At 56.7% G+C, this 25112-nt stretch overlaps 1 protein-coding gene and 1 long non-coding RNA gene across 2 annotated transcripts in view; one reads left to right on the top strand and one right to left on the bottom strand.

Annotated features, from left to right (window-relative positions):
- Positions 1 to 20253, top strand: part of RTN4RL1 (reticulon 4 receptor like 1) — a 61364-nt gene extending 41111 nt beyond the window's left edge. Inside the window, exon 2 of the mRNA XM_075904469.2 lies at positions 18234 to 20253. Within this exon, the coding sequence (XP_075760584.1) occupies positions 18234 to 19597 (1364 nt within the window). The 3' untranslated portion in view covers positions 19598 to 20253. The remainder of the gene's footprint in view (positions 1 to 18233) is intronic.
- On the bottom strand, positions 642 to 24725 carry LOC142819217 (uncharacterized). The gene is made up of 4 exons (XR_012897018.2): positions 22777 to 24725; positions 7432 to 7684; positions 6763 to 7048; positions 642 to 6136 (listed from the first exon to the last, which is right to left on the bottom strand). It is a non-coding gene; the product is annotated as an uncharacterized LOC142819217 (long non-coding RNA).
- Between the last annotated feature and the right edge of the window lie 387 nt (positions 24726 to 25112).

Raw genomic sequence — 25112 nt, 5'->3', positions numbered from 1 at the left:
ACACGCGGCATTTCGAGTTGTAATGCTAAACTGTGGCCCCCTTGAATGGCTCGGGGCCCCACGCAATGGCTTAGCCTGCTTGTGCGGGGCACCCCTGTGGACTGACAGTGCAGAGATGCTCACACAAGCACACGAGTGCTGGGAGTCACTTACTGCTGCACCCCCAGCCTGCCGGCCTGACACAGGCGCCAGAAACGGCCTCTGTGGATGATAAAACCTGCAGCGAGTGCTGTGCTAATGTGAACCCCAGAGGTCCTCGGTCTGTGTGCTCACAAGACAGCTTCCAAACGTGTTCATTCTGCCAATCAGGCAGCCGGCTTGTGCGCGGGGGCTTCACACAAACTTCTCCGAAAACAATTCTGCTTGTTCAATGGATCCTTGTAGTTTCGGAGAATCTGTCATGAGTCACAGCAGGGAATGAGAGGAAAGAGCTCCCGGCTCTTCCTGCCCAGCCTCCCCAGGGAGAAGGGGTAGGAACGCTGGCAGCAGCCAACCCTCGCCTCTCCCAGCCCCACGGGCCACGGGGAGGAGGGTGTGATGGTGCGTTGGGGTTCCCCGTCTCCTGCACCCCTGTAGTGGCACGAACAGACTCCACCAGCCAGTAGAACAGAGGGAATTTATTGCTTCTCCAGGGTACAGATGGAATCTGGTTACAGGAACCGGGGCTAGGAGGCCTCAGTGCCCCCCCTTGAGATGGGGGTGGCTGGGCCCTACAATCCCAGCCTCCTCCCTAGCTCCTTCTCCCCTGCTTTCCAGACCAAAACCAAAACTCTTCCAGCCCTGCCCCCCAGCCAGGGGCGGCATTCCACCTTCCTTTGTTTCTCTCCCTGGGGGGTAGCTGGTGGGACAGGTTGAGAGCCCCTGGCCTAGTGACTCATCCCCTGTCCTGCTGGGCCGTGCTACAGCCAGCAGCCAGTGGGGGTCACCCACAGCCCCAGCATAGCAGCCAGCAAGGTACCAACACTACATCACAGAGGGCAGGGAAAACCCACCCTTGGACAGCCATTGCTGGCTCAAAGCTCTAGCAGGCAGATGTGGCCACCAGTGAGGTCGCAGATGTAAATGCATTTGCTCCCATGCCAGAGCAGTATTTTGGTGCTATTATTAGACTCCAATGGCTCTCTGTGGGCAGCTGGAAACCACCGAGGCCTTTAGTCATTTAGAAGACAACATTGCATGGTGGGCTCTATTAGCGCTGCTTGGGGATACAGCTCTGCTTAGCGTCCAGGTCTGGTGGGTACCACTAAGCTAAGAGCTCTCCCCAAGCCAGAGGTGGAGGAGGTGCAGAGGCAAGATGGGGGAGCAGGGGAGGGTTAATGAGCCTGGTTGTTTCACAACACCCTGGAGCTGGAGCAGCAGCGGAAGGAAGGAGGTCTGGCTAATGGGGAAGTCAGGAAGCCCCCGAGAAGTGCATGTGTTGGAGGGACAGGCGAACAGACCCGGATGGGCAGGGTGAGTGACTCTGTACTGCTCCGGGTGCCTGGACAACGGGCTAAGCAACGTGCAGAGGCTGCCCTGGAGGCCGGGGCAGGACCTGGGGATGAGCTGGCGCCTTTGTGTGTGGAGGGAGGCTCTTGCAAAACTGCTTTCCCGACAAAAACAACCCCCAATTCCGTTTGTCATTGGCTCCTCCGGGCATCGCTGGTCATGAGGGACAGCCGAGCGCCCAGCACCGGCCAGGTGCTAAAGGGAACCAAGGGCTTTGCCTCTTCCCCGGACCCCTGGGGAGCAGTGCAGGAAGCTGGCCAAAGAGCTCCCGGTTTCTCCCCCGCGGCTGCTGATAAGCAGCAGTGTTTAAACGCCTTTGATGTGGCTACTGCGCGGATGAAAGCCCTGGCCACGGGGCTAACACAGACGCGCTGCGCTGCAGTCAAACCCGGGAGAGCAGCACAGGCGGCGGGGAGAAGGAATGGTATCAGCGGCGATCAGACGGGAAGGGAAAAGGGAGCCTGGGGCTGCTCCCTCTCTCCCCTCTCCACAAGTGTCTGGGGCCGGGGACCCTGCCAGGCTTGCCTGACAAGGCGTTTCAAAGCTTCCCCGGAGCCGCTGTGGCCACTCGGCCAGGAACCCAGCCCCCCGGAATGGGCGTTCCAGGCGCTTTCCTTTCGCGCGGCTGCCAAGTCCCCCCCTTCTTTTTCAAATCAACGGCTCCTGCTGTCTGCAGTTTGGTGTAACTTCGTCAGCTGTGCAGGGAGCCACAGGCTAGCGGGAGGCGGGGGGTGAACTGTCCCTGGTGGCGCTCCATGTTGCTTGTTGCCATAAATAGATTTCTGTTGCAGCTGGTGTGAGCTGGGGAGTGCGGGGCTGCTGAGTCTCCTCTGCACCACAAGCCCTCTGACAGCCACAGCCACGGCAGGCAGTGCGCCAGATTGGCTGGCATTAGCTCTCAGTCACACACGGCCCTGCAGCAAGACAGCCGGAAGGGAGAGGGTCGGCCCACAGCTGTCTACAGGCCCGCAGCAGGGCAGGGCTTCTGGGCAGCTGAGTAGGATTCCAGAGGTCAGGGCTGGGCGGTGATGTTTGGGGCAAGACAGGCTGAACATCATGTCATTTCCTGGGGAAACGAATTACTCCTGAGACGGGCAGATCCTCTTCCAGGGGGAGGGTCACCCGCCTCCGAGGGGACATGGGAGAACTGAAGGAGGTTCAGAGACGGCCAAACAAGAATGGTCCAGAGCCTGGAATGCTCCAGTAACTGGTAAAAGAAAAGACTTTTTCATGCAAGGTGTGATTAGACCGCGGAACTCATTGCCACAATAAGTCTCTGAGGCAAAGAACTTCGTGGTATTCAAAAAGGGACTGGACAGTGATATGGATAAGAAGGGTTATAATAGTCAGTGCCAACACGATTTTGGAAAGGAGACAGAGCCTTCTATTTCAGGGTGTTAGAGTCAGCGATCAGGAGGAGACCTAAAGTGGGGTGCAGGTTACCCCACATGTGCTATGGCCAGGTTCTTACAATTTTCTCTAGGTGGCCCCCAGGTCTAAACCAGTATGGGAACCGCTGTGCTCCTACGGCCACCGCCGGTCTTTGCACTGCCAAACACGGCTGATGAAAATCCAAATGAGCTGATGTGACAACAGGCACCACAGTCACCTTCTTCCCCAAACAGTTGTTCTAATCCTCTCATTCACAAGCTAGGCATTCTCCCTCTTCTGTCCTACATGTTTCCAGCAAGCATCTTAGGTGGTAAGTGAGACAGTCGCCTGGCACTGGGCACTTGCCCTATTCTTTGGTTCCCCCCTTAGGCCTCCTTTGCCCAAGGCAGGAATTCTTTGTGCTCAGTTCAAGCTTCTCACCTTGAGTGGGAAAGCCCAGATCCAAAATGGGTACCAGCATCAGGGGGCCTGGCCACATGTCTCAGCCAGAGTTTGGGCTCCCGGGACAAACAACCCCATTCACACATTGTTGCCTTGATCACTGAGCCATTAAGTCCCTAAAGTCTCACTAATGGCTTTTAGTAGAATAGCTCAACTAATAAAGCAGGTTCCCACTTAATATTTCTAACTTCACATACAAAAATGATACATGCACAAAAATAGAATATACTCATCCGGGGGGTCATAGGCTCTTGAACGATAAGTTACATAATCCATTTTGCATAAAGGGTATTTGAGTTATGCATATTCATAAGAATTTTCATAAAGCATAGGAGGGGCCATGCTAGGTCACCTATCACAGCCCCCCGCTCAAAGCAGGACAAACCTAACTAAATCTCTTCCCAGATCCCTGACATTATTCTAGATCAGTGTCTCTCAACCTATTTTTATAAAGTATCCCTTTTAAAAATAAATAAATACATAAATACATTCTAAGTACTCCCACTACCTACAGTTTTCAGACACACAAAATTTGTTTCTACCGTTGCAACACATTTGTTTAAACAACTTAATTGTAGCCAGGTGGGCGATGAACTTTTTTTGGGGAAAAAGTACAAAAATAATAAAATTCTGTAAAACATAAAACAACAATTCCGTTTTCTCCCTATTTCGGTTGTTGACGTACCCCCCAGGTGCTCTCGAGTCCCTCCGGGTACTCGTACCACTGGCTGAGAAACGCTGCCCTAGAGCAGATCAAGTCTCCCGTCAATAGCATTCCTGGATCCCACGTGGGTTTGGAGTATTCCTGGTGTGACGGCGCGTTGGGGTCCCCCGCCTCCTGCACCCCCGTAATGGCACGAACAGACTCCACCAGCCAGTAGAATAGAGGTGGTTTATTGCTTCTTCAGGATACAGCACAGCACAGATGTCATCAGGCTACAGGGCAGGCCTAGGATGCCTCAGCCCCCCTTGATATGGGGGGTGTGACGTAGTGGGGGTACTTGCTGGGCTGTGGTGACCTCTGCTGTCTGGAGCAAGACCCAGCAGGGAAAACCTCACTATGCAAAGGTGACTCAAAAACCTGTCTGACCTGCGGCCCCCCATGGGGAGAAACAAAGGGAGGTGGATGCTGCCCTGGCTGTGGGCAGGGCTGGAAGAGGGGGAGTTAGTTCCTGGCTGGAAGGCAGGGAAGAAGGAGCTGGGGAGGGGGGCTGGGACTCCCCTATCACAAGGGGGCACTGAGGCCTCTTAGCCCCAGTTCCTGTAACCAGATTACATCTGTGCTGCGCTGTGCTGGAGGAACAATAAACAACCTCCATTCTACTGGCTGGTGGAGTCTGTTCATGCCATTTCGGGGTGCAGGAGATGGGAAAATCCCGACGCGTCGTCACAGGGGGTCTCGGCTTCTAAACCCCCCAGCCTGTAGCTGAGGCTGCTTCCTCCATGCTCCCAGACAGAAACTAACTCCCTCTCCTCCAGCCCTGCCCCCCAGCCAGGGCAGCATTCACCTTCCTTTGTTCCTCTCCATGGGGGGTAGCTGGTCGGACCGGTTGAGAGATCCCTTTGCATAATGCCCCATCCCTGTCCTTCTGGGCTGTGGTACCGGCGGCAGCCAGTGGGGTTACCACAGACCCATAGAAACCAGCAAGTTCCCCCCACTACAGCACACCTGGCGCCCCAGCATGCTTACAAGATCCCTCGCCACAGGGCGATGCGATTTCCCCATCGCCCAGGAGGCTGCATAGCACCTGGGTCACTGAGGTCTCCCTCCAGGAGGCCCTCACCTGTGGGCCAGTCCCACTCCCGCTGAGGTTGGGGACCAGCCCGTCGTCGGGAGTGTGGAAAGCCTGCAATCCCTGCCCCGCAGAGGAGAGACGGCAGGTGGGTGCAACCGAGACAGGAGCTGTCAGCTGCCAGCCGGCAACAATCACAGCTACCGGCACGCCACACGCCAGCCCCGGGACAGCCCCCAGCCGTTCATTTAGCCCCAGTGGCGCTGTCTCCACTCGACGCCTACGGCAACGGAGACAGGAGGAGGCGATTTACCCAGAGCCGCACAGGAAGCTTTGAAACAGAGCGCTGGGCTCCTAGCCGCGCAGCCCTCTGCCCTAGCCACTGTAAGCCGGGCACCTGTGCAGCCACTCAGGAGACAGCCCAGTGCCGCCCAGCTGAGTGGCAGAGCGCCCGCAGCCAGGGCTGTGTTTCTATTGGCGGTGCACATAACAAAACTTATTCTGCACATAACTGGAAAAAAATCTGCCCGTGGATAGAAGAGAAGAGCGGTAACATTGGTGGGGTCAAGAAAGACTCTGTGGTGCTGGCAGGCCAAGTCCAGCTGTAAAGGAGCAAGCACCTCGCTGAAGGTGTGACCCCGGGACCAGGGCCTCCTCCCTACCTCTGGGATTTCCACTCCATGCAGCTGGCAACTTGGCTTTGACCCGCGGACGCTGAGGCCCCAGCAAATCTGTGAGTCGAGAGATGCCACAGGCTCCGCGTTGCTTTCACTGAATGGGATATTGACAGAGGCATTTCCGGATGGAGCTGAGCAGTTTTGTATCCAAGTCACCGCACGCCTCCATTTTTTAATGTATCGAAAGCTGCTGCAGACTCTCGAGCCCAGCCCCGCATTACGAGACGGCACAGAATTCACTTCCACTTGCTGTGCAATTCACAGGTCCTTATCTCCCAGGCCTCTCTCCCGGTGCCCACTTCTGCCAGCGCCGCAGAATCGTAATGATGCTCAGCGCAATACAGGTTCGCACTCGTTCATTAACCCTCCGACAGCCCTGTGAGCCAGAGAAGTACCATCCCGAGGCTGTGGGTCAAGGAAGAGCACAGGGAACAGCTGTTCACATCCCTCTGCCGCCTAACATGTCACTTTGGGCTTCCTGTTGCTTGGAGCTTGAGTGCAACACAAACCCAGGCCTCACACGCTGCTTAGATGCTGTGGCGCCACATAAACGCAGATGGACACCCTGCTGCTGTCTCCACAGCTCCTGGCAGGCTCAGGAGTAGGCCCACTGTATTCACAGCTCTCCAGGGGACCCAAGATCTCTGCTACAGGCAGCCCCGGGCCCTGCTGCCCTCCGAGCCGGGCGCCCCTCCGCCCCGGGCCCCACCGCCCTCCGAGCCGGGCGCCCCTCCGCCCCGGGCCCCGCCGCCCTCCGAGCCGGGCGCCCCTCCGCCCCGGCCCCGCCCCCGCCGCCCTCCGAGCCGGGCGTTCCTCCGCCCCGGGCCCTGCCGCCCTCCGAGCCGGGCGCCCCTCCGCCCCGGGCCCTGCCGCCCTTCGAGCCGGGCGTTCCTCCGCCCCGGGCCCTGCCGCCCTTCGAGCCGGGCGTTCCTCCGCCCCGGGCCCTGCCGCCCTTCGAGCCGGGCGCCCCTCCGCCCCGGGAGTTGCTAGCCACAGAACACTGCTCCTGCACATTAATGAGAGGGACTCACGTTTCACACACGGCTCTGGCATCACACGCTAGCATCTGGAGACCAAAGGAGCAGGGTGAAAGACGAGCTCTCTACTCCAGACCTGGGAGACAGAGACATCGGATCCAGACCAAACTGGGAGCTGGACAGAATGAGACCAGCGCTGTCTGAGAAAGGAAGATGCTACCAAGGCTGATGCATTGAAGCCCTGCACGCCTCTCTCCTTCGGAACTGGGCACCGCTGAACGGAGGAGGCGGCGGATCCTATTTGCTCCTCATCGCACCAACACAAGGGCATTTAATACAACTGAAAAAAGAAAGAAGGAACAAGTAGCTCTTTGCCCAGCATACCATTAGCCCGTGGGACACCCCGCCAAGCCAGTACTGAGGCCAGGGCCTTCGCAGGATCAGCCCTTCAGAGACACAATGCTCTTGTATACGGACCATCAACCCTCCTGCTTCAAAGGGGGAGCCGTTCACTAGCACGTGGCACTAGGACAAGCTTCCCCTGGGCAGGTTATTCTGCACTTGGTCACTTGTGTGAAGCTTTGGCAGCTGGATTCAGGGCCTGTTCCCCAGCGCTACCTGGCGGCTCCTATCTACACAGTGCAGGGAACTCAGCCGTGCACGCAGGAGCCTGGAGCTGAGCTCTCAAACCCTCTGCTCCCTCTACCTGAAAATGTTTCTCACCAAGAAGCAGAAACTCGGGAGGCCCCAGCTAGCGTGTGGTCCAAGAAAGGACGGGCGCATCTCTGCTGTCTCCTCAGCCTGTTCACTGCCTGGCTCCCACTGAGCTTGTGTTCCTCTCGCTTTACCTGGAGACTGGTGGATGGCTGCTGGGCCAAGAAACACGTCCCCGCGGCTGTTCCGAACGAAGGCCTTTGCACGCCCGGGAGCAGCGAGGTCCCTTCCCGACAAAGGAGAATCCAAGTTGCTGACGATTCTGCCAAAAGACGCAGGCAGGTGAGCCAGACGATCAGTGACACCTAGGACTCCATAGCCCCTCTCGGGGGATCACAGCTTCCAGCCTCTCCCTGAGGACTCCCGCCCTCTGCCGTCCCTTCCCTTCCCTTCGCTCTCAGTCCAGTAGTGGGATACCTTTCCTCCCGGGGCCCATCTGTTCTTGCCTCAGCTGACTAGCTGGGCTACTAACCGCCAGGACATCACCTCCTCTTAAGGCAGAGCTCAGCCCTCTCAGCACTGATGGCCCAGGACTCCCGCACACCAGCTGCTGGGAGGCCACCACCTTCAGCACTGGTCTGTGGGCTCATGCCTGGAGCATTAGACGGGGAGGGCTGGGCACCTGGGCTCTACCAGACTCACTGTTTGACTTGAGGTGAGTCACAGCTCCGCTGCCTCAGTTTCCCGTCTGTAAAATGGGGGTGATAATTGCCTCTTCCCAGGGTGTGTGATGTGCCACGCGGGGTGCACAGCAGGTGCCAGCTGGAGACAGTGTGTGTCAATCACCCTTATGCAGCCGTGCTGGGGAGCGTGGCTCCGAGCTGCCCAAAGCAGCTCACCACGGAAGGCTCCTTTCCCGTGGGGCTGGGTGCGTCCCTTCCTCATGCCGTGGAGGGAAGCTGCGTGGCTCCTCCCAAGGCTTGAGAGCGCAGGCAAGCGCGGGGCGCGTCTGAGTTACAGATCAATCTGCCAGCTGGCGGGTGGCATCTGCCTGGACTCACCCGGCACTTAGAATCACCAGCTTTTCTTTAAGCAGCTGGAAGCAGGCTGCAGTGCACGCTGGTGTCCCCAGGCCCAGCCGGAGCCTCCCAGAGCCCTGCCTTGCTCCCCACCTCCCTCCCAGCCACCCTACAGGAGCAGGAGGCGGGGCAGGGCAGCAGAGACACTCTCTTGGCATAGCCACACTCCCAGAGATGGGGGAGCAGCTTTGCCCTTGTCCCCGAGGCGTGGGGAGCCAGCAGCAGTCAGCACCTCCCATCTCGGGGGGCTCGGATTCCTGGGCCCCATCTCTGCCCCCAAGCCAGCGAGACCGACTCACCCAGCCCCCCTGCAGCCAGCCTTGTGCTTGCTTCCCAGGTAAAAGGTGTCACCAGGCTCAGGTTACAGAAAGCAGCAGCCACTGTGTGTGCGGGGGAGACACTCCCGCCCAAATTCCCACGCCGCTACCTAGCTACTGGTGCTGTGCCTGGGGAAACTGAGGCACGGCTGGGGTTACTACAGAACAGCAGACTCACATGCACAAAGCCCCCAGAGTGGAGTCACAGCCCTGCCCCGCACCCATGGGCCTGGCCACAGCCCCAGGCACCCCGCCCAGCCTCGCTCCCGGAGAGTCCGTGCAGCATGTGACAGGTGGGCGCTCAGCTGCCCACGCCCGAGAGCTGCAGCGGGCTCCCCGGCAGCTCTCCCCGGGGAAGGCGCTCACTGGAGCCAGCAGCCTCCCACTCCCATGCTGCACCCAACCAGCAGGCCAGCTTCTCCTGCAGAGGGAGTCTTATGGCCAGCCCCAGGCTCTGCCCTGTGCAGGGCACAGAGGGCTGGAGGCGGCTGGTGCCGCCCGGGGGCTGGGCAGGCGTGACTGGCACTCAGCCGAGCGGAAGCAGTGTCTCCGTGCTCATGGAGCAGAAGGTGTTTTCCAAAAGGGGGTGAAACAGAGAACAGACGAGAGGAGGCTGCACACGCCTTCCCCGCTCTGCGCTTCCATCCCACAGCCCCCGCTGCGGCCCTGCTCTTCTCTCCTCTATCTACTGCAGCCTGAGCCAGCGGCCACGGAGCTGGTATTTCCCAGGGGCGAGGGGCCAGGCTGCTGGCGGGGGGCGGCGTGCTGGACGCGTCATTGCTCTCTTGCCCTGCGGAGTGGGGAGCCAGCCCCGGTACAGACGGGAATCGGTGCTAACTCGCTGCTGAGGATCACACGCGACAGACAACCCTGCCTCTCTCTGCATATTTCAAAGCAGTGTGATGGCAACCAACGGAAAACAAAGGAGTGAGTCAGAGCAGCCCTCCCTGGCCAGTGTGCCAGGGAATCCAGGGTGGCCCTCACTTACCCTGCCCCCACTCCAGAAACAGGCCTCAGGGCAGGGGCTGTGGCAGCACCATGGCAGCGTCGTGCAGAATTACGGCGGGGGCCCAGCACATGAGCTTCCGCCCAGGGGGGTCTGCGCTCATGGGCTTTGGCTGGGTGTGCGGAGGCGGCTCCGTATTATTTCGGCTGCAATCAGAGACCGGGGCCCTGCGATCTCGCAGGGAAAGCTGCAGCTCCACTTGGGCTGGGCCTGCTGCTTAGCACAGTGGTTGAAATGGCGCCGCAGCGTGTCCAGCCGTCTCGAGGTGGAGCGTGGAAGCAGCACAGGCCAGAGCCAGCTCTGTGCCGGGCGTGCACAGCGTGCTCTCCAGGCGCCCGGCACTCGCACAGCGCAGCACCTCCATTGCCCGGGGAACACGTTCAGGGCCTTTGCCTGGGGGCAAAGAGGCATTTTCCTTGGCGCTCGGCGTGCAGCCGCCTCGGCCCGACATCTCAGCCACTCGGAGGGGCACCGTGGGCTGCTGAGCGAGGGGCGATTCTGGGTCCCTTTGCTAGTCCAGAACGCCCAGGGATTCGTTCGGGCTGAAGGTCAGAGAACGGGAGGGGCCAGCTCCATGCAGAGGGACCTGTTGTCCAGGATGGAGCAGCCCCCCATGTCAGTCAGCTGTCGGATTCAGAGGGACGGAGTCTGTGGGGAGGCATTGGGCCCGGCCGAAATGAACGAGAAAGCTATTGTTCCAAAGAGAGCTATTGATTTTTGCATTATTACACTAAGAAATTTATAGTCCTATGGTTTAAAACCGCAATAAGAGAAAATGTGCAAGCTCAAAAATTTCCCAATGACCTTGCGTTTGACCTTGTGGAGGGGGAGTAGTTAAATGCCTCCTCCACCCCATATGTGGGGCAAGTTCAACCCCAAGGGGCCCTGGGACTTCTGCCAAGAACACGTCCCAGGCCTGCTGCTGTCCACGTGAGGGGTTGCAGAGGAAATGGGGTGTGTGCAGGCGAACGCAGGCAGTGGGGTATCTGCCCCGTCCAGCCCGAGCTCGCCCACTCTCATGACCCAAGACACTGCCTGCTGCTCGGCCGGAAGCACCACACACGCGTGCTCAGAGCGCGGGAACCTCTTCTCCTTGCTTTCCCGCAAGCCTGGACTAACAGCAGCGCCCCTTGCAGGCACAGCGCCTTGCTTACCGCAGGGGGAGGCCGTCCCAGACTGGCCCAGGGCTCTGGCTGCAGCGTTGCAGGGACAGAGGAACTCGCTGGTGGGGAGGGAGGGCCGAGCTCTGTGTGTGCGGAACTGCTCGAAGGATCCCAGGCTCCTAGTCACCCTTGGGTGGGGTCCAGCGAGGGAGGTGTGTTCTCCCCCCACATTTCCTTGGGTGCCAGAGAGAGCCTCTCAAGTGCCACTAGAAAGGACGAGGGCGCAGATGAGGTTCAATGGCTACAACTGTTGTCTGGGCCCCAGCTCTCCTGACGGCTCTCCAGGGTTCTTCCGCCCCACGATTTCTTCCCGCTTTCCGCAGCACCGTTCCTTCTGCACCCCCTGGCGGGCCGCCGCTCTGAGACAGCTCCCTGGCAGCGGACAGGGACGGGACCAGCACATGCAGCTTGGGGCAGGCGGGAAAAGGGTTTCCTCTTGGCCAGAATAACTTGGATGTTCCCCCCGGCCGCCCACCCCACAGCTGCGTGGAGACGGGGGCCTCCCTGCTCCGCGCCTGCCTTTGAGGTCACACTAGCTATTAAATCGCATCTCGCCTCACCAAATGAGGCAAAAACAAAACGATCTCCAATGATTTTTATGTTCCTCAAATGTTCCAGAACTGCCGGCGTGGATATGGGGGATTGGAAGCAGCTGTCACTCTCTCAGAAACCATCATTCCAAACAGCTGGGGTCTGTCAGTTAGTTACGATGCCGTTTGCAGGGAATGATGAAGGTGGCTGGGTGGCTGGCACTCACCACACAGAGCGCACCCGCTCCCAGAACTGGCTCTGGCATCCAGGCGCTGCAAGCAGATGGCTCACGGAGTGAAGGTGCAGCGGCTGCAGAGGCTGTGTGGTGTGCGTGTAAGCCGCACGCCTGCTGGGCGTGGTGCACTGTCCCAGGGAGTGGCTCTGCGGCCCCCTGCAGAGAGAGAGGAATCTGCTCTACCACCGTACTGATGCTCCTTCGCCATCCTCCCAGCTCTTGGTGGCTCCGGGGAGGCCAAAGTCCAAGTGGTGGCTACTGGGAAAAGCAGTCTGGGTGCAGGTCTAACCAGCCCCAGCCACTGACCAGCGGACCCATCCAACGCCGACCTGAAAGGCAGAGCCTTCTCGCCAAGACAAAGGCCCTGCAGCACGTGTGGAGTTGTGCCAGCCTGGGCTTCGCTGCTAACGGCCAGTGTGCAGACGTGACATTCTGCCGTGGCTCCCAATGCCCCTGGGCGCTTTGCTTTGCCCTTGTGCCTCTGTCTGTCCGGGGCTGGATGATGAGAGCCTGGGCTGATCGAATCAGGGTCTTGGATGGATCTAGGCAGCTTCATTACAGACGCTGGAGTTGCACCGGCTGTGAACTTGGTCTCAGGAGGGCGCGAGGAGCCTGGTAACACTGACGGGCCCCGGACCCTGCTCCAAGTATTATTTCTAGGGTCTGGGGTGCAAAAGTACATACACTGGCATAGAGAAATCTAGGTCACTGCCCTACAGTGCTTGTGAGGAACTGCATGAGCCGGCCCATAACAACCACAGCAGGTGACCCATGGAGGCCCACGTGGCCCCTGCCACAGACCTGCTGTGCCGAGCAGGGGGAGATCTAGGAACACTCGGAAGGTGCTTGACCGATCCCAGACAGGATCTTACCTTAGAACGAAGGGCTGTGCTCAGCTAACCCCAAGGCAGCTGGGCTGTATCTGGCGGGTGGCACCCAGAGGTACCAAGCGGATTCCAATCGATCCAGACCAGTTGCTCTCCTCCCTTTCAGACTGCTGGACCCATTTCAGGCCTCGGACTGGTCTTGCGAGCCCCGGGGCTTCACCTCACTTAAAAACGTAGTGGCAAAATCAGACATAAAAATCCAGAAGTGTCTCCGCACACTGGGCCTGGCAAACTGCTTACATTCTCATTCCTCCCGCCTAATTATAAATCAGCTGGAATATAAATATTGTACTTCCACCGCAGCGTGCAGCGCGTGGAGCAGCATCCACATGCCACTGCCTGAAATCGTACCTGGTTCCCACTTTGCTAGTGCTTTCTATGTAGCCTAGAGAAAGAAAGTGGTGTAGCAGATCTCTGTGCAGCCTGGTTGAGAGCCACTGGTTCGGGTCTTCTCAGCTGCTCAGGCCTGGCTCTTTACCTCACAAGCCCAAACGTGGGAGTCAAGCCGAACAGCCATGCAGGCGAGTTCTGAGCTTGCACAGAGCCGAAGAAGAGCCGGTCTCCCTCCCCAGCAGAAGCTGGTCAACAGGGGAGATTCCCTTCCCCGCCTTGTCTCTCTCAAAGCTAGAGTCCTGCGTGGATACACAACTGGTAGCTGCATTTGTCTCTGCCAAAAGGGGCTGTGGATACGATGCCTGTGGCTCCAATGTGGATTTGCTGGGCTCTGCGCATAGCCTGGGACGACAGCTGAGGAGCGCATTCCTTCTTGTGACATAAACAACTTGTTCTCTCCCCTTCGGTCCAAGCCTTGGCCTGTCTCGTGAACATGGCCAACTCCAGTGATCAACACCCGGCTCCGGAAATACCACGGCACAGGAGCGCCCCCCCCGCTACCCACCGGCTCCCCCTGCTCCTCCCCTCCCTCTGGCAGCAGGCAGCCCCAAGTGCAACTGCAGCCGACCTGATCCCCGGCAGCTGGAGTGCCAGTCAGGGCAAGGCTCAGGCTGCACAGGGGCCATGCAGGGCAGGGTTGGGGGCTGGAGGTGCTGAGTCCATCCCGCGGCACCAGCTGACTCCGCCATGTGGGTCCTGCCATTGGCCAAGGAGGGTCCTCAGCCAGGTGCCTGGGCTTGAGGGCTTTTGACACATATTAGGGCCCTACCGCCCATTTGAGCCCTGGGTTCACCCTGCTGCCAAAGGGTCACACCTGGAGCCGCCAGTCCCAGACCCAGGCCCTGGGCATTTAGCCCACATGGGCCTACCACAAAGCTGGGGATGCTCTCCGGGTGAGGGTCTCGGAGGAGGGTTTCCCCTTTCCCTATGCAGCCTCCCTACTAGCCCCGTGCTGGGGCCGGTGCCGGGGCCGGGAGAAACGGGCCCCACCCTGCACGGGAAATAAAGACGTTCTGTCGCGTTGGCGCACAGACGCTGGCCCTGGGAAGCCCAAGCCTTGGGCGCAAGGCGCCAGCCTCCCCTGCGCCAGGGAGCACAGTCCCCCAGGGCTGCGCACAGGCAGGCCTCGGGCATTAATAATGCATGCGGGAGGAGCGAGCCGCCCTTCCAACAAGGCCGAGACGTTGCAAACAAGCAGGTAATGAAGAATATTTATAATGATGTTAGTCTCTCAGTGAGCATAATGCTGAAATAAGTAACACTGCAAGCTGGACACGTCCAGAGATAAATTATTTCTAGCAGGCATTAACTAATGCCTAATTAACAGCCAATTAAAAAAAAGGCTGCATGGGAAATAATTCAGACAGCCCCATGCATTCACTCCAGCCAGTAAGAAGCCAGTGCAAGCCAAGTGAATGCAGAACGATCCCGTGAAAGGCAGGAGGGGAGGAAACAAAGCCTCACGCACGTGTAGTAACAGGCGTGTGAAGCGCTCACAGCATCCTGGCATGTTTACCAGTGGCGACAGTGCTGCATCTCCCTACAGCAGTTCATTAACAGGTTCCCCACCAGCATGAGTCTGTTCAGCTCGGAAGCGCTCCCTCCCTGGTCAGTTCTGACACGCGAGCCAATGGCACCGTCTGCTCCAGCCTCCGCAGGACGAGGCTGAGCGCTTTGCACTGGAGATAACAGAAGATTGTTCGGCACATTAATCAGATTCTGGCTCTCTGGTGAGGACGGCAGGCTGGGCGCACAGCTCCCCAGCAAGGGTGCACGGCCCAAAGAGAAGCTCTCGGAAGGCGGGGACGGGGGGCTCCGATTTGGGGAGCTCTCCCTATTCCAATTCAGGAAGGACTGAACTGCTCCGGATCAACGCAGAGCCATTTGACAAGTCACTACAGGGGACCGTATTGATAAGCTTGGGGGCCCACCAGTGGCATGGGCCAGCCACACACTGGGTTTGTAGCGAGCTCCAAACTGACCAAACCCAGGCTTATCCCCCAGCGTAGCAGACAAACGACTGACGTGCGGGCGTACGGCCAACGCGCCCTGATCACCGGCAGGTGGGCGTGAACCTGTGACCTCAGCAGCTCTCCGCCGCATGAGCCAAAAGCCAGCTGGCGCTCAGCTTGGGCTGCAGAGCGGGCGTCACTCACCCGGGTCAGCGGCCTCAGTGCCTCTGGGTTACATTTGGCTCCAGCTCCGCGGGGTGTCTAGAGAGCTGCCTGGTTTCTTCTGCTTCCCCGCCCCGCCCCATCTCTGGAACAGCAGCACTTAGACTGCGGCCAGTGGCAGCTGGCAGCCAGCTCCTGTCGAGCTGGGCCGCCCCAACGAAGAGAAACCCCTCGCCGTGGGGGCTCCACCACAGAACGTCCACGCGCCCGTCTCCGGACAGAGCCAGACGACGAACCCGCCGTGCCTGGGGCTTTGGAAAATGAAATCAGACTGTCTGTGCTTCCTTCGAACCCTGGCTCTGGGGCGGGGCTGGGGAGGAGGGTTCAGGGTGCAGGCTGCCTGGGGAGAGAGGACAGCCCCAGGCCTCTCTCACCACAGAATCTCTCCATGGCCACTGCACTCCAGCGGGCACAGCTGGGGGAGGGTGCGTGTCCCCGGCCGGGGCAGACCCAGGTTAATTGGCCTTTTGTGCTCCCCAGCCAGAGAGAGGACTGCAGCAAACTGGGCATTTTCCCCTGGCTCCCTGGCGAAGGGGAACAGCCTGCGATGCTGCTGTACGACTGGGGGGAGGGTGCCTGGGACAGGAGGCTCAGGTTGGGGCACCCCCGGCCAGCCAGGGGATTGTCTCAGGCCCAGCCAGACGCTGCTGCCAGGGGGCTGCGTACTGAGTGGGTGGGCCCAGCCCTTCCCGCAGCGGAGGCATCTGGAACGCAGACAGACGGACGGACGGACTGGGATATACAGAAAGTATCAGACGACGTTAACGCAGGAGCACCTGTCAATTGCAAGGAGGGGCCTGACTCTCTCATGCGGCCCCTGGGAAAGGGGTGGTGGGGGCCGTGGGGTGGAAGGCGTGTGGCCGGGGCAACCGGTCCTCAGCCTGCCCAGGCCACAGTGCTGATCCCCCGCCCGCAGTGCCACACAGAGTGCGTGGGGCTCCCCCAGCGATGTACGGGGCCCAGGCTACGGCTGCCTGAGTAACAGCAGTGGCAGCTGGGAGTCCCGGCTCCCTTCCTGTCCCGTCGGCAGGCCTGCTCCCACGTGAATTCACACCCACGCTGTGCCAGGCAGGGCCGAAGCAGACCCAGGTGTCCAGCGTCACTGCGCTGTCACGGCAGCCTGTGTCATAATCATCACACACGTGCAAACCGCCCACCTCATCAGACCTTTCCCTCAGCTCCCCCGTGCGCCTGGTGATGAGTGTGTCACGGAACAGCGTGTGCGACCACGCTCACTTCCTCTGGGGGAGCCACTCTCCTTGACTCAGACCCTTCTGCGTAGACATTTGTGAGAAGGGGTTTTGCGCAGACAGAGAGCAGCCCAAGGGTCTGTGCCTGGGGAGATTCTGCTCACAAGCCCCGATTGCTGGACTTCAGCCTCCCTCTGTACAATGGGAGTAATGGGACCTCACACCCCTGCCCAGCGCTTGGCGAGCCAGGGACGAAAAGCACTAAAGCCGTGGGAAGTGCTGCTTTTCCTACCTGCCTGCACATGCTGATGGGCTCTTTTGGGCTGCCGTGGAGAGGGGCATGAAGAGGTCAGGGCCACTGTGAGGGCATTAGATGGGCTCATTGTAAAGGACCAGAACCCTCTCCCCCTAGAAACCAAACACAAGTAGTAGCCGCGCCAGATGGCAAGCGAGTGCTTCCAAAATGCTTCTAACAAGCAGCAGCAGGAATCGCGGCTTTTATGGAACAGGGATTCCTGACAGCAGGCCCTCCGTGGGCAGGCGTGCAGAAATGGGAAACACCCACATCTGCAAATGCAGCCCTGTGACCTCGGCAGGGGAGGGCGACAGAACTTCTGCCGGCCTCACTGGGCCGGGCTCTGACTCTCTGGACGCGGTTCTGAGTCCTCTCACCAGCACAGAGAAGTGATTTATTGGGAGCCCTTGTGGCGCGCGCACCCTAAAACATGACAGCGCTGCTTTCAAAGAGCGGAACCACATGGACAGGGCCCTCAGAATTAGCCATGGAGTGTTCCGAGAGGTGAGCCTGCTTCAGCAAAACCACAGAGTCTGGGGGCACTTAGAAGATGAATGAATTGAATCAGCACTGATGTCCCAGTCCCAGCTCCGTAGCCTTTTTCTTTCTTTTTCTCTTCAGCGTCTGAGACGAGTTGTAGCTCACCCATAATAGCCTACGAAATGTGAGTCTTTCAAGTGCCATCGGACTCCTGGTTTCTCATGCTATACCACATGAGAAGCCAAGAGGAGTTTCTACTCTCCTCCCGCCATGTGACCTGAATCCTGGACCCTACCCCAGCCTGGTGCAGTGAGTTTGGGAGGGGATGGCGGGAAAGAAAGCAGGGAGCTAGGAGCAGGCGAAGGAAGTGGCAATGCAAAGGCTGTGACCATATTTCCTGCCCCTTTATTCTCGGAGTCCGGTGTGTGGTCTCAGAAGCAGGAATATGTCTGAGCACCCGCTTCCAGATTCAGTTTTCAACTCAGCACCTTCTCCAAATGTGGACAAAATTGTATTTCCTGGGAGTCTCTTGTTCTTTAGATCCCTAGGCTGCTGCTTACAGGGCCTTGAGCTGGGGAAATCCCTCATTCCCCGGGTGCCAGTGAAGGGGCTCGGGCTGGCTGGTCTCTCCTTAGTACTGGAAGAGCTGGAGGATCCGTGCGAACGGTTACTCGTGAGCATGTGTGACACACTTGCTCCCCTTGCTTTGCTGTGCCACACGGGGGCTTTACGCACATGGCCATTGTGAAAGATCGTGCTACAGACGTGTTGCACGGATGCAAAGCAACACACGCGCTCTTCCCATTGCAAGTGCTGGCCCCATTTATACAGGTGCAGTTGACAGGGCAGCCACAGCACCACGTGACTAAGGAGGCCAGCCACACCCCACAAGCCACCACCAGGGAATAATCAAAACAAGCCCCGCCGGTGAGTACGAGTATCTAACCTGCTCGTCACAGTCTGCTTGTGGGTAATTTATGGAGAGAGAAAGTGGTTGAGTTAATTGGCCACATTTTTCAGTAGGAATAATCCTCCCAGCTCTAATTACCAGGCAGGTGGCTCTGAATGATTTACAAGATGTCGTAATTCAACTGACCTTGTTCTCTCCTTTTCTTGAACAGGGGGTTATGTGGAGCTGCTCCTGGTGCTGCTGGGATTTGAGATCCACTTCACTGCAGGCTGCCCTGTGGACTGTGTATGTTACCCGTCACCTATGACTGTCAGCTGCCAAGCCCACAACTTTGCATCCATTCCAGAGGGCATCCCAGAAAACAGCGAGCGGATTTTTCTGCAGAACAACCAGATCACATTGCTCCTGCGAGGCCACTTCAGCCCATCCATGGTCACCTTGTGGATCTATTCCAATAACATCACCTTCATAGACCCAGGCACCTTTGAGGGGTTTGCCAATCTGGAAGAGCTGGATCTGGGGGATAATCGCTATTTAAGGGCTTTAGCCGCGGAGACCTTCCAAGGGCTGGCGAAGCTCCATGCCTTGTATCTGTACAAGTGTGGGCTGAGCTCGTTGCCCAGCGGGATATTTGGTGGCCTCCACAACCTGCAGTATCTTTATCTACAAGATAACCATATCGAGTTCCTTCAGGACGATATTTTTGTTGACCTGGTCAACCTCAGCCATCTTTTTCTCCATGGAAACAAGCTGTGGAGCCTTCATCAGAACACATTCCGAGGGCTAATAAACTTGGATCGGTTACTCATCCACCAAAACCAACTCCAGTGGGTCCACAGGCGAGCGTTCCATGACCTCCGAAGACTGACCACCCTCTTCCTGTTCAACAACAGCCTCTCTGAGCTCCAGGGCGAATGCCTCGCGCACCTGGGGGCCCTAGAGTTCCTCAGGCTGAACGGCAATCCTTGGAGCTGTGACTGCAAATCCCGGTCACTCTGGGATTGGTTGCGCAGGTTCCGAGGCTCAAGCTCCAACGTGATCTGTGAGTCTCCGGAGCAGATGCATGGCAAGGACCTGAAGGGGTTAAAAGCAGAGGACTACAGAGACTGTTCAGGGTCTGAGTCCCTCCACCAGATCAAAACACACACTTTCTCCACAGCAGACAGAGGAGCCTCCAAAGACCGCTACCCACCCCACTCCTCCAAGGAGAAGAGTAGAGAGAGAGGGGTCGAGCACGGTTTACACAGCAGCCAGCCAGCAGCGCCCCCCGGATCACGTCAAGGTTACAGAAAGCCCAGCAAGAACTGCACCAGCCACAAAAGCCGCAACCGAACCTCTAAGCCAGCGTTGCTGGGGCCACAGAAAAGCATTCATGAGGTTCAGGACTACGTGCCTGACTACCAGCACAAATTCAGCTTTGGCCTGCTGCCTACAGCACCACCCAAGCGGAAGGGTAAATGCACCCGGCGGACACCCATCAGACCCCCCAGTGGAGTACAGCAGGCGGCGGGGAGCTCGATCCTCAGGGCCTCGCTTCTAGTTTTTATAATGGTGTTAGTGGTCATAATACGCTGAGCTGGCTGTGTCCGATAGTGTCTGTGCCACCACCAATCTACAAAGGACCAGAGTTTCTTTTCTTCTTTTTTCGTACATGGAGGATTTGGCCTTGGGAAGGAAAGAATGTTGTTTAGGCTTTTGATGGTCTCCATACCTGGACGAGTGGATTACAAACATGAACTATACACAATGCACCCAGCAGGGAGTGGATTAAAGGCATTATCACATGCTTGTCACAAACAGCCCCAACCGAGCACCTACAAAAAGCCAACATCACGCAAAAGGAGCTAATCCTTCATTAATAACAACCGGACAAACACGGACAGTCGCTGTGCTCTAGGTGAAACCCTGTTCATTTGAGAGGGCTCCGAAAGACCCTGGGATTACTGAGGGGAACATAATTGCTGTACAAATGATCACCAATTAAGCCTACACCATGTATCTGAAACTGTGTGCAAAGACACGTACAAAATGTATCATAAGGACATTGGTTCTCCCGCATTTTAGCCCTTTTGGCTCAAAACCCACAGGCCACAGCTGGCCAAAATCCTCTTGGAAGACAATCTCAGACCGCTGTATCTCTCAGGCACATAGCTGACCAGGGCTTGCCTGCTCGGCTCAGAGTAGCCAACTACCAAAGGAAAGACTTATTCAAGAGGGACACTCAAAACTCAAGTGACATGAAATTCCTTCAGAAGGTGCATTTTTTGTAACCCTGTTCACATATAAAATAAACAAATGCACAGGTTCCCTTCCTCTCAATTATCCATATGTATGTCTGATCATGTTTATAAGCTATATGGAAACTGTATCTTCAGATGTAAGGATTGTATTGTTGAATTTATAGCAGAAGAACAATGTATGATTCTTGCTAGAAAACAATCGGCAGCAGTGTCTGCAGAGGCAGGGCAGCCCCCCCGCCCGGCTCAGCGTATGCCGGAGGGAATCATAGTGGACCAATGTTCTTAGCAATGTAGAGCACTAGATTTGGGGGAATTTTTTGTATGCAATGCAACAAAGTCGGTATCTGAAGAGCCAAAACTCACTCTTATGACCTAATTTCTGATCTGTCACATGCTAGGAAGAAAGGGAGTAATTCGAAAGCTTCCAGCCCAGCATGCACAGCTGTAGTGCTCCGTCTCCTCGGAAGCACCAGGAGGTCAGGGTAGATGTTTCTAGCAAGTGCTCAGCAGTGTTAGCTGTGTGAGGACCTTTATAGCTGGTCTAAGGTTTTCACTCCAGTGGTAGAGTAGTGCAGGGGCTCCCAAGCCAGCCCTGACAGCCTGGGAAGTGATGGGGTCGCTAGCGTGGGAGACACAGAAAGGGGCTGGAAATGATGAACTGGGAATCGTACGGAACAGAGTGCCCAGGACTTTCGTCCATGATAGAAAAACGTACAAGGCAGATATACGAAGGGGGTTGTGGAAGAGAGGGCTGGATGGAGCAGGTCTGCCTGCCCATCTACCCTCCCCCACGACCCACTGGCAGTCCCCTGTTCAGCTGGAGGGGCGGGGAAGGGGTGTGTGGAGTCGGGTCGTGTGCAGGCTGGCGTCTGGTGGAGATGGCAGTGTTATTGACCAGAGATGATGTAACACAAGCAGTACACAGTAATTCCCTATCAGAGTGGATATGTGAGAAGAAAAAAAGCCACTTAAGTTAATGAAAAGAGGGAAATAAAAATTATCTTGGACAAGCAAACCCTGTTTTTCATTTCCTAAAAATACTCCAGCCACAGTGGCATGTCTGGCCTGGAGCTGATGTTTGGAGGCAGACAAGAAGGCCTAAGGAAATGGTTCGAGTTCTCCAGCATGTAGTCAAGTGCTTGAGCAAGGGTGTGCTGGCTCACTGAAACCTCAGGAAAACTCCTGTCCTCCACACAGTTAGCCTCCCAGGACAGCTCCCGCTCCACACGCATCTGACTGCAAGGTGCATGGGATAAGCCTGCCCTGCCCCTGAGCTGGGGCAGAGACCTCTACAGAAATCCCTGGAACTGGAAAGAGAAACCCCTTCACTGGATTGTTCTGGGGGCAAAAATGTCTCTCTAGGTTCAAGGATTTGCTGCTCAGGAATCTGGAGATGTAATCGGAAACAAGGGCAGCATCTCCCGTTTGCCTCCCAAAGAGGGAGGGAGAGTGGCGAGCAGAGCCTGTATTCTTCGGCAGAGTTCCTCCTGAGTAATGGCCAGAACAGTCCTAGAGAGAGGGAGGAAGGGGTTACTCAGCTAGTGCTCTGGGCCCGCTCTACCCAGACTCCTCTAAGCCTCCACTAAAGGGATGCCCAACGCAGCCAGAACCAATAACGTGTGATCCGCAATCGCTCCCACACACTGTAGCCAATAGCGGCTGCATGTGTCTGGCCCTGGCCCTAGACATCTCCGAGTGTTATGTTGGTTATTGCCTCTCCTGCTCTGGAAATCAAAGCTCTCAGTGGGAGAATGAAGAAGAGAAGCACTTTCTTAAGTCTGCCTGCAGCTCCCATCATATGGAAGAGCAATGTCAGCACAGGGGGTGCTAATGGTTGGGGTGCACCAGGCACCACGGACTTGGAGATGAATTCTATTAGAACAGGCTATGCCCAGCCCAAAAGCTCAGTTGTATTTCTAGTATGTGTCTTTCCCCTCTGAGATGCGCATCTTGCCTCTAAACGGCAACTCCACGGTGCGTCACATCACATCCTCTGTCAGCCCGGTGCCCTGGCTCCTGCTGTTCAAAAACGGAAACTAAGACACAAAGAATTGCTAGACAGGAAAAAGCCCACGTGATCCATTATGGCCTGTAGGATTCTCTCACCCTCCCTTTATTACCGTCTGCCTCTGTGCCCACTCGTCCAACGCACGGCCATGTCTGCCGGGGTGTAAACTCATTTATGCTCAGGACCCAATTCCACCCTCACTGCTCCTGGGACCCGTCTGCCACAGCCCCGTTTGCTCCCGCGAGACGGCCCGTCCCCTTTCGCCCTCTTGCCCCAGAGTTTGCTTCTGGTTTCACAAGGTCAAACATCTTCCTACCTTCTGAAGGCATCTGGGTCAGTTCAGCAACCTCTCTCCCCTGGGGAGCCACCCCTCCCCCACCTCTTGCAGTAGAGGCTCTTCTGTCCAGCAAAGGGCATAAGACGACCCAGCACCTGGAGGGGGGTCTGGCTAGAAATAAGGCCCCGATTTTCCACGGTGAGGGTAATTCAGCATTGGACCAACTTACCAAGCCACATGGTGAATTCTCCATTACTTGGATCCTTGCCTCCAGATGGGATCTCTTCTGAAAGGTTTGCTCCAGCTCACCCGCAAGTCCCAGCCTTGGTGAAATGCCATGAATGGTGTTACACAGGCCAGACTAAAATGTTCCCTCTGAGTCTCCTCACACATCAACAGCCCCCAGCCTCGCCGGCCTGCCCCTCTAAGAGTGCAGAGGGGTGCGAGAACAGCTCAAGTCCCAGAGAGAGGAACAGGTCGGTCCTGGAGATGTGTCTTCTCAGGGCTCTCAGCTGTGGGTTGAATCACTCCTGTGTAGGACAGCCACAGCTTGCCCCGTAACTGCCCCCCTGGCTCTCTGCTGCACCCTCCCCAGGGCAAGAGAACTGCCCCACAGAACCAATGAGCAGGACTGAGCTCCAGCCCCCCAGCTGTCCTCTGCAGTGGCCCAGGAGGCGGTTTGCCTACTCTGAGCTTCCCGCAGTGGCCCTGCCAGCTCTGAATTCCCTCGGGCAACACTTAATGCGTGTTCATTCTCCACTCTGGCCGCCCCGCTGCCTCGCTGCGAGATTCAGCCGTGCTCTCTAGTCCCTGCGTTCGTCACAGGCCAGATCCAAACCCTTCCAGCAAACGGCAATCTCGGAGCTTTCCTCGTCTCATCTGCGCAGACACATGAACAAACCCACCTTGATTAGGCCTCTGGAAAGTCACTCGCGGCGGATCTATTTCCACTATGTTCCTGAGTGTGGCTGAATTCTCAATGTGTCCAGTCTCTCCAGAACACTCTGCATATCTCCCTCCATTCTCCTGAGCTCTTCCCCTACCTCATCGAGCAATCTGATCCTCTCTCAGGCAGCTCCCCTTCCTCCTCTGTAAAAACAGAATCAAAATAACTGTTTAACGAATCAGCCATGAGCCATTACAGTCTCCCTTGTCACCAATTCCCTGCTATCATTTGGTAATGGACCAATTTTCTCTTTTACCTTCTGTCTGCTCTGAATATATCTCCAGAAGCTTTGACTATGCGTGAAAATATCCTCTCCAGTTCACTGCTTGCGATCTCTTTCTGCTCCTCTAATTGCCCTTTTAACTTGCTTCTCAGTTTTTGTACCCATCTCCCTATCCTCCCCTTTGCAGGTTCTTAACACAGTTAGAACTTACACTGGTAACACGTGTGTGTTTAATAACACATGGCAGAAGATGACTGCTGTGTGGTGCGTCCGATCACATGCTCTCTGGACCAAACAAGGCCCATTTTAACCCCCTTGATCAGCACATGGCTCACTTGCGCCTCCTGCCATTTGCCAGTGTTTGTGACTTCTGGTGCATGATGCTAACATGACTAATTCCAGCTTTGCTAGAAATCTGTCTCCTGAAAAAGAAGCAGGATAAAGGGGACTGTGCAGTAACGCTCTTGTCTAGCTCTGTCTGGGCCACGTGGAGAGGAAACAAAACAGGTTCACCAAAGAGAGGTGGGACCTAACCCGAGTAGCAGGCAACAGCAAACAGCAGCTCTCCCGACCTTAACGCTGGAAGAATCGTGAACAACTTACATTGCTCTTCACTCCCACAGAGCCCTTGTGCTATTGACAACCGCAGGGTGACGTGTACCACTCACCACACACCGCTTTTAAAGGACTTGCTAGAATTACTCAGAACCTCCATTTCTTTGCCCAATTTGTTTATTTTAGTCTCATCTCCTCCCTGACTGAGAAGATGTTCTAAGTGCTGCAGGGACTTTCACAAGCCCTGGCCTGAATGTTTTCCACATAAAGTCTGGACCCAAACAGGAGGCCTTAGGATTGTTATGCACATTATTTAGATTTAAAAAAAACTCACCCTGGGCTTCCAAAGGCAAAGGTCTCTCTGAGGTCAGCAGGAGTTTGGCCACAGGGAAAACTAAGCAAGTGCTTTGGGGTATGGTCTCAGTCTGGATTGTAAACTAAGCAGACTCTTGCTAAATCCTCAACACAGGATATATATATATATATATATATATATATATATATCACACACACACACACACACACCCTGGCTTGAACCGAGCTGAGCAAATTGTTGCTACTTAACAACTATGAAATAGCGAGTAACCCTAATAAAGCAGTGTCCCTCCCCAGCATCACTGCCAATGTGCGCTTTATCCGACCCCCAGATTAGTCAGGCGGTGGCTACTCACTCTGTGGAATCAGCAACAACATGGCAAGCCAAACCTTACCCCAAAACACAGCTGCATAGCCACATACCCCAGAGCCTCCCGGTACTGGAATCATGGAATCACGGGACTGGCAGGGACCTGGAGAGGCCATCAAATCCAGTCCCCTGTCTTCACGGCAGGACCAAGCACCA

The sequence above is a fragment of the Pelodiscus sinensis genome, chromosome 21 (assembly GCF_052426305.1).
Source record: "Pelodiscus sinensis isolate ZL-2025 chromosome 21, ASM5242630v1, whole genome shotgun sequence".
NCBI lineage: Eukaryota > Metazoa > Chordata > Testudines > Trionychidae > Pelodiscus > Pelodiscus sinensis.
The sequence above is the reverse complement of the archived record's forward strand: the minus strand, read 5'-3'. Positions and strand labels throughout refer to the sequence as shown.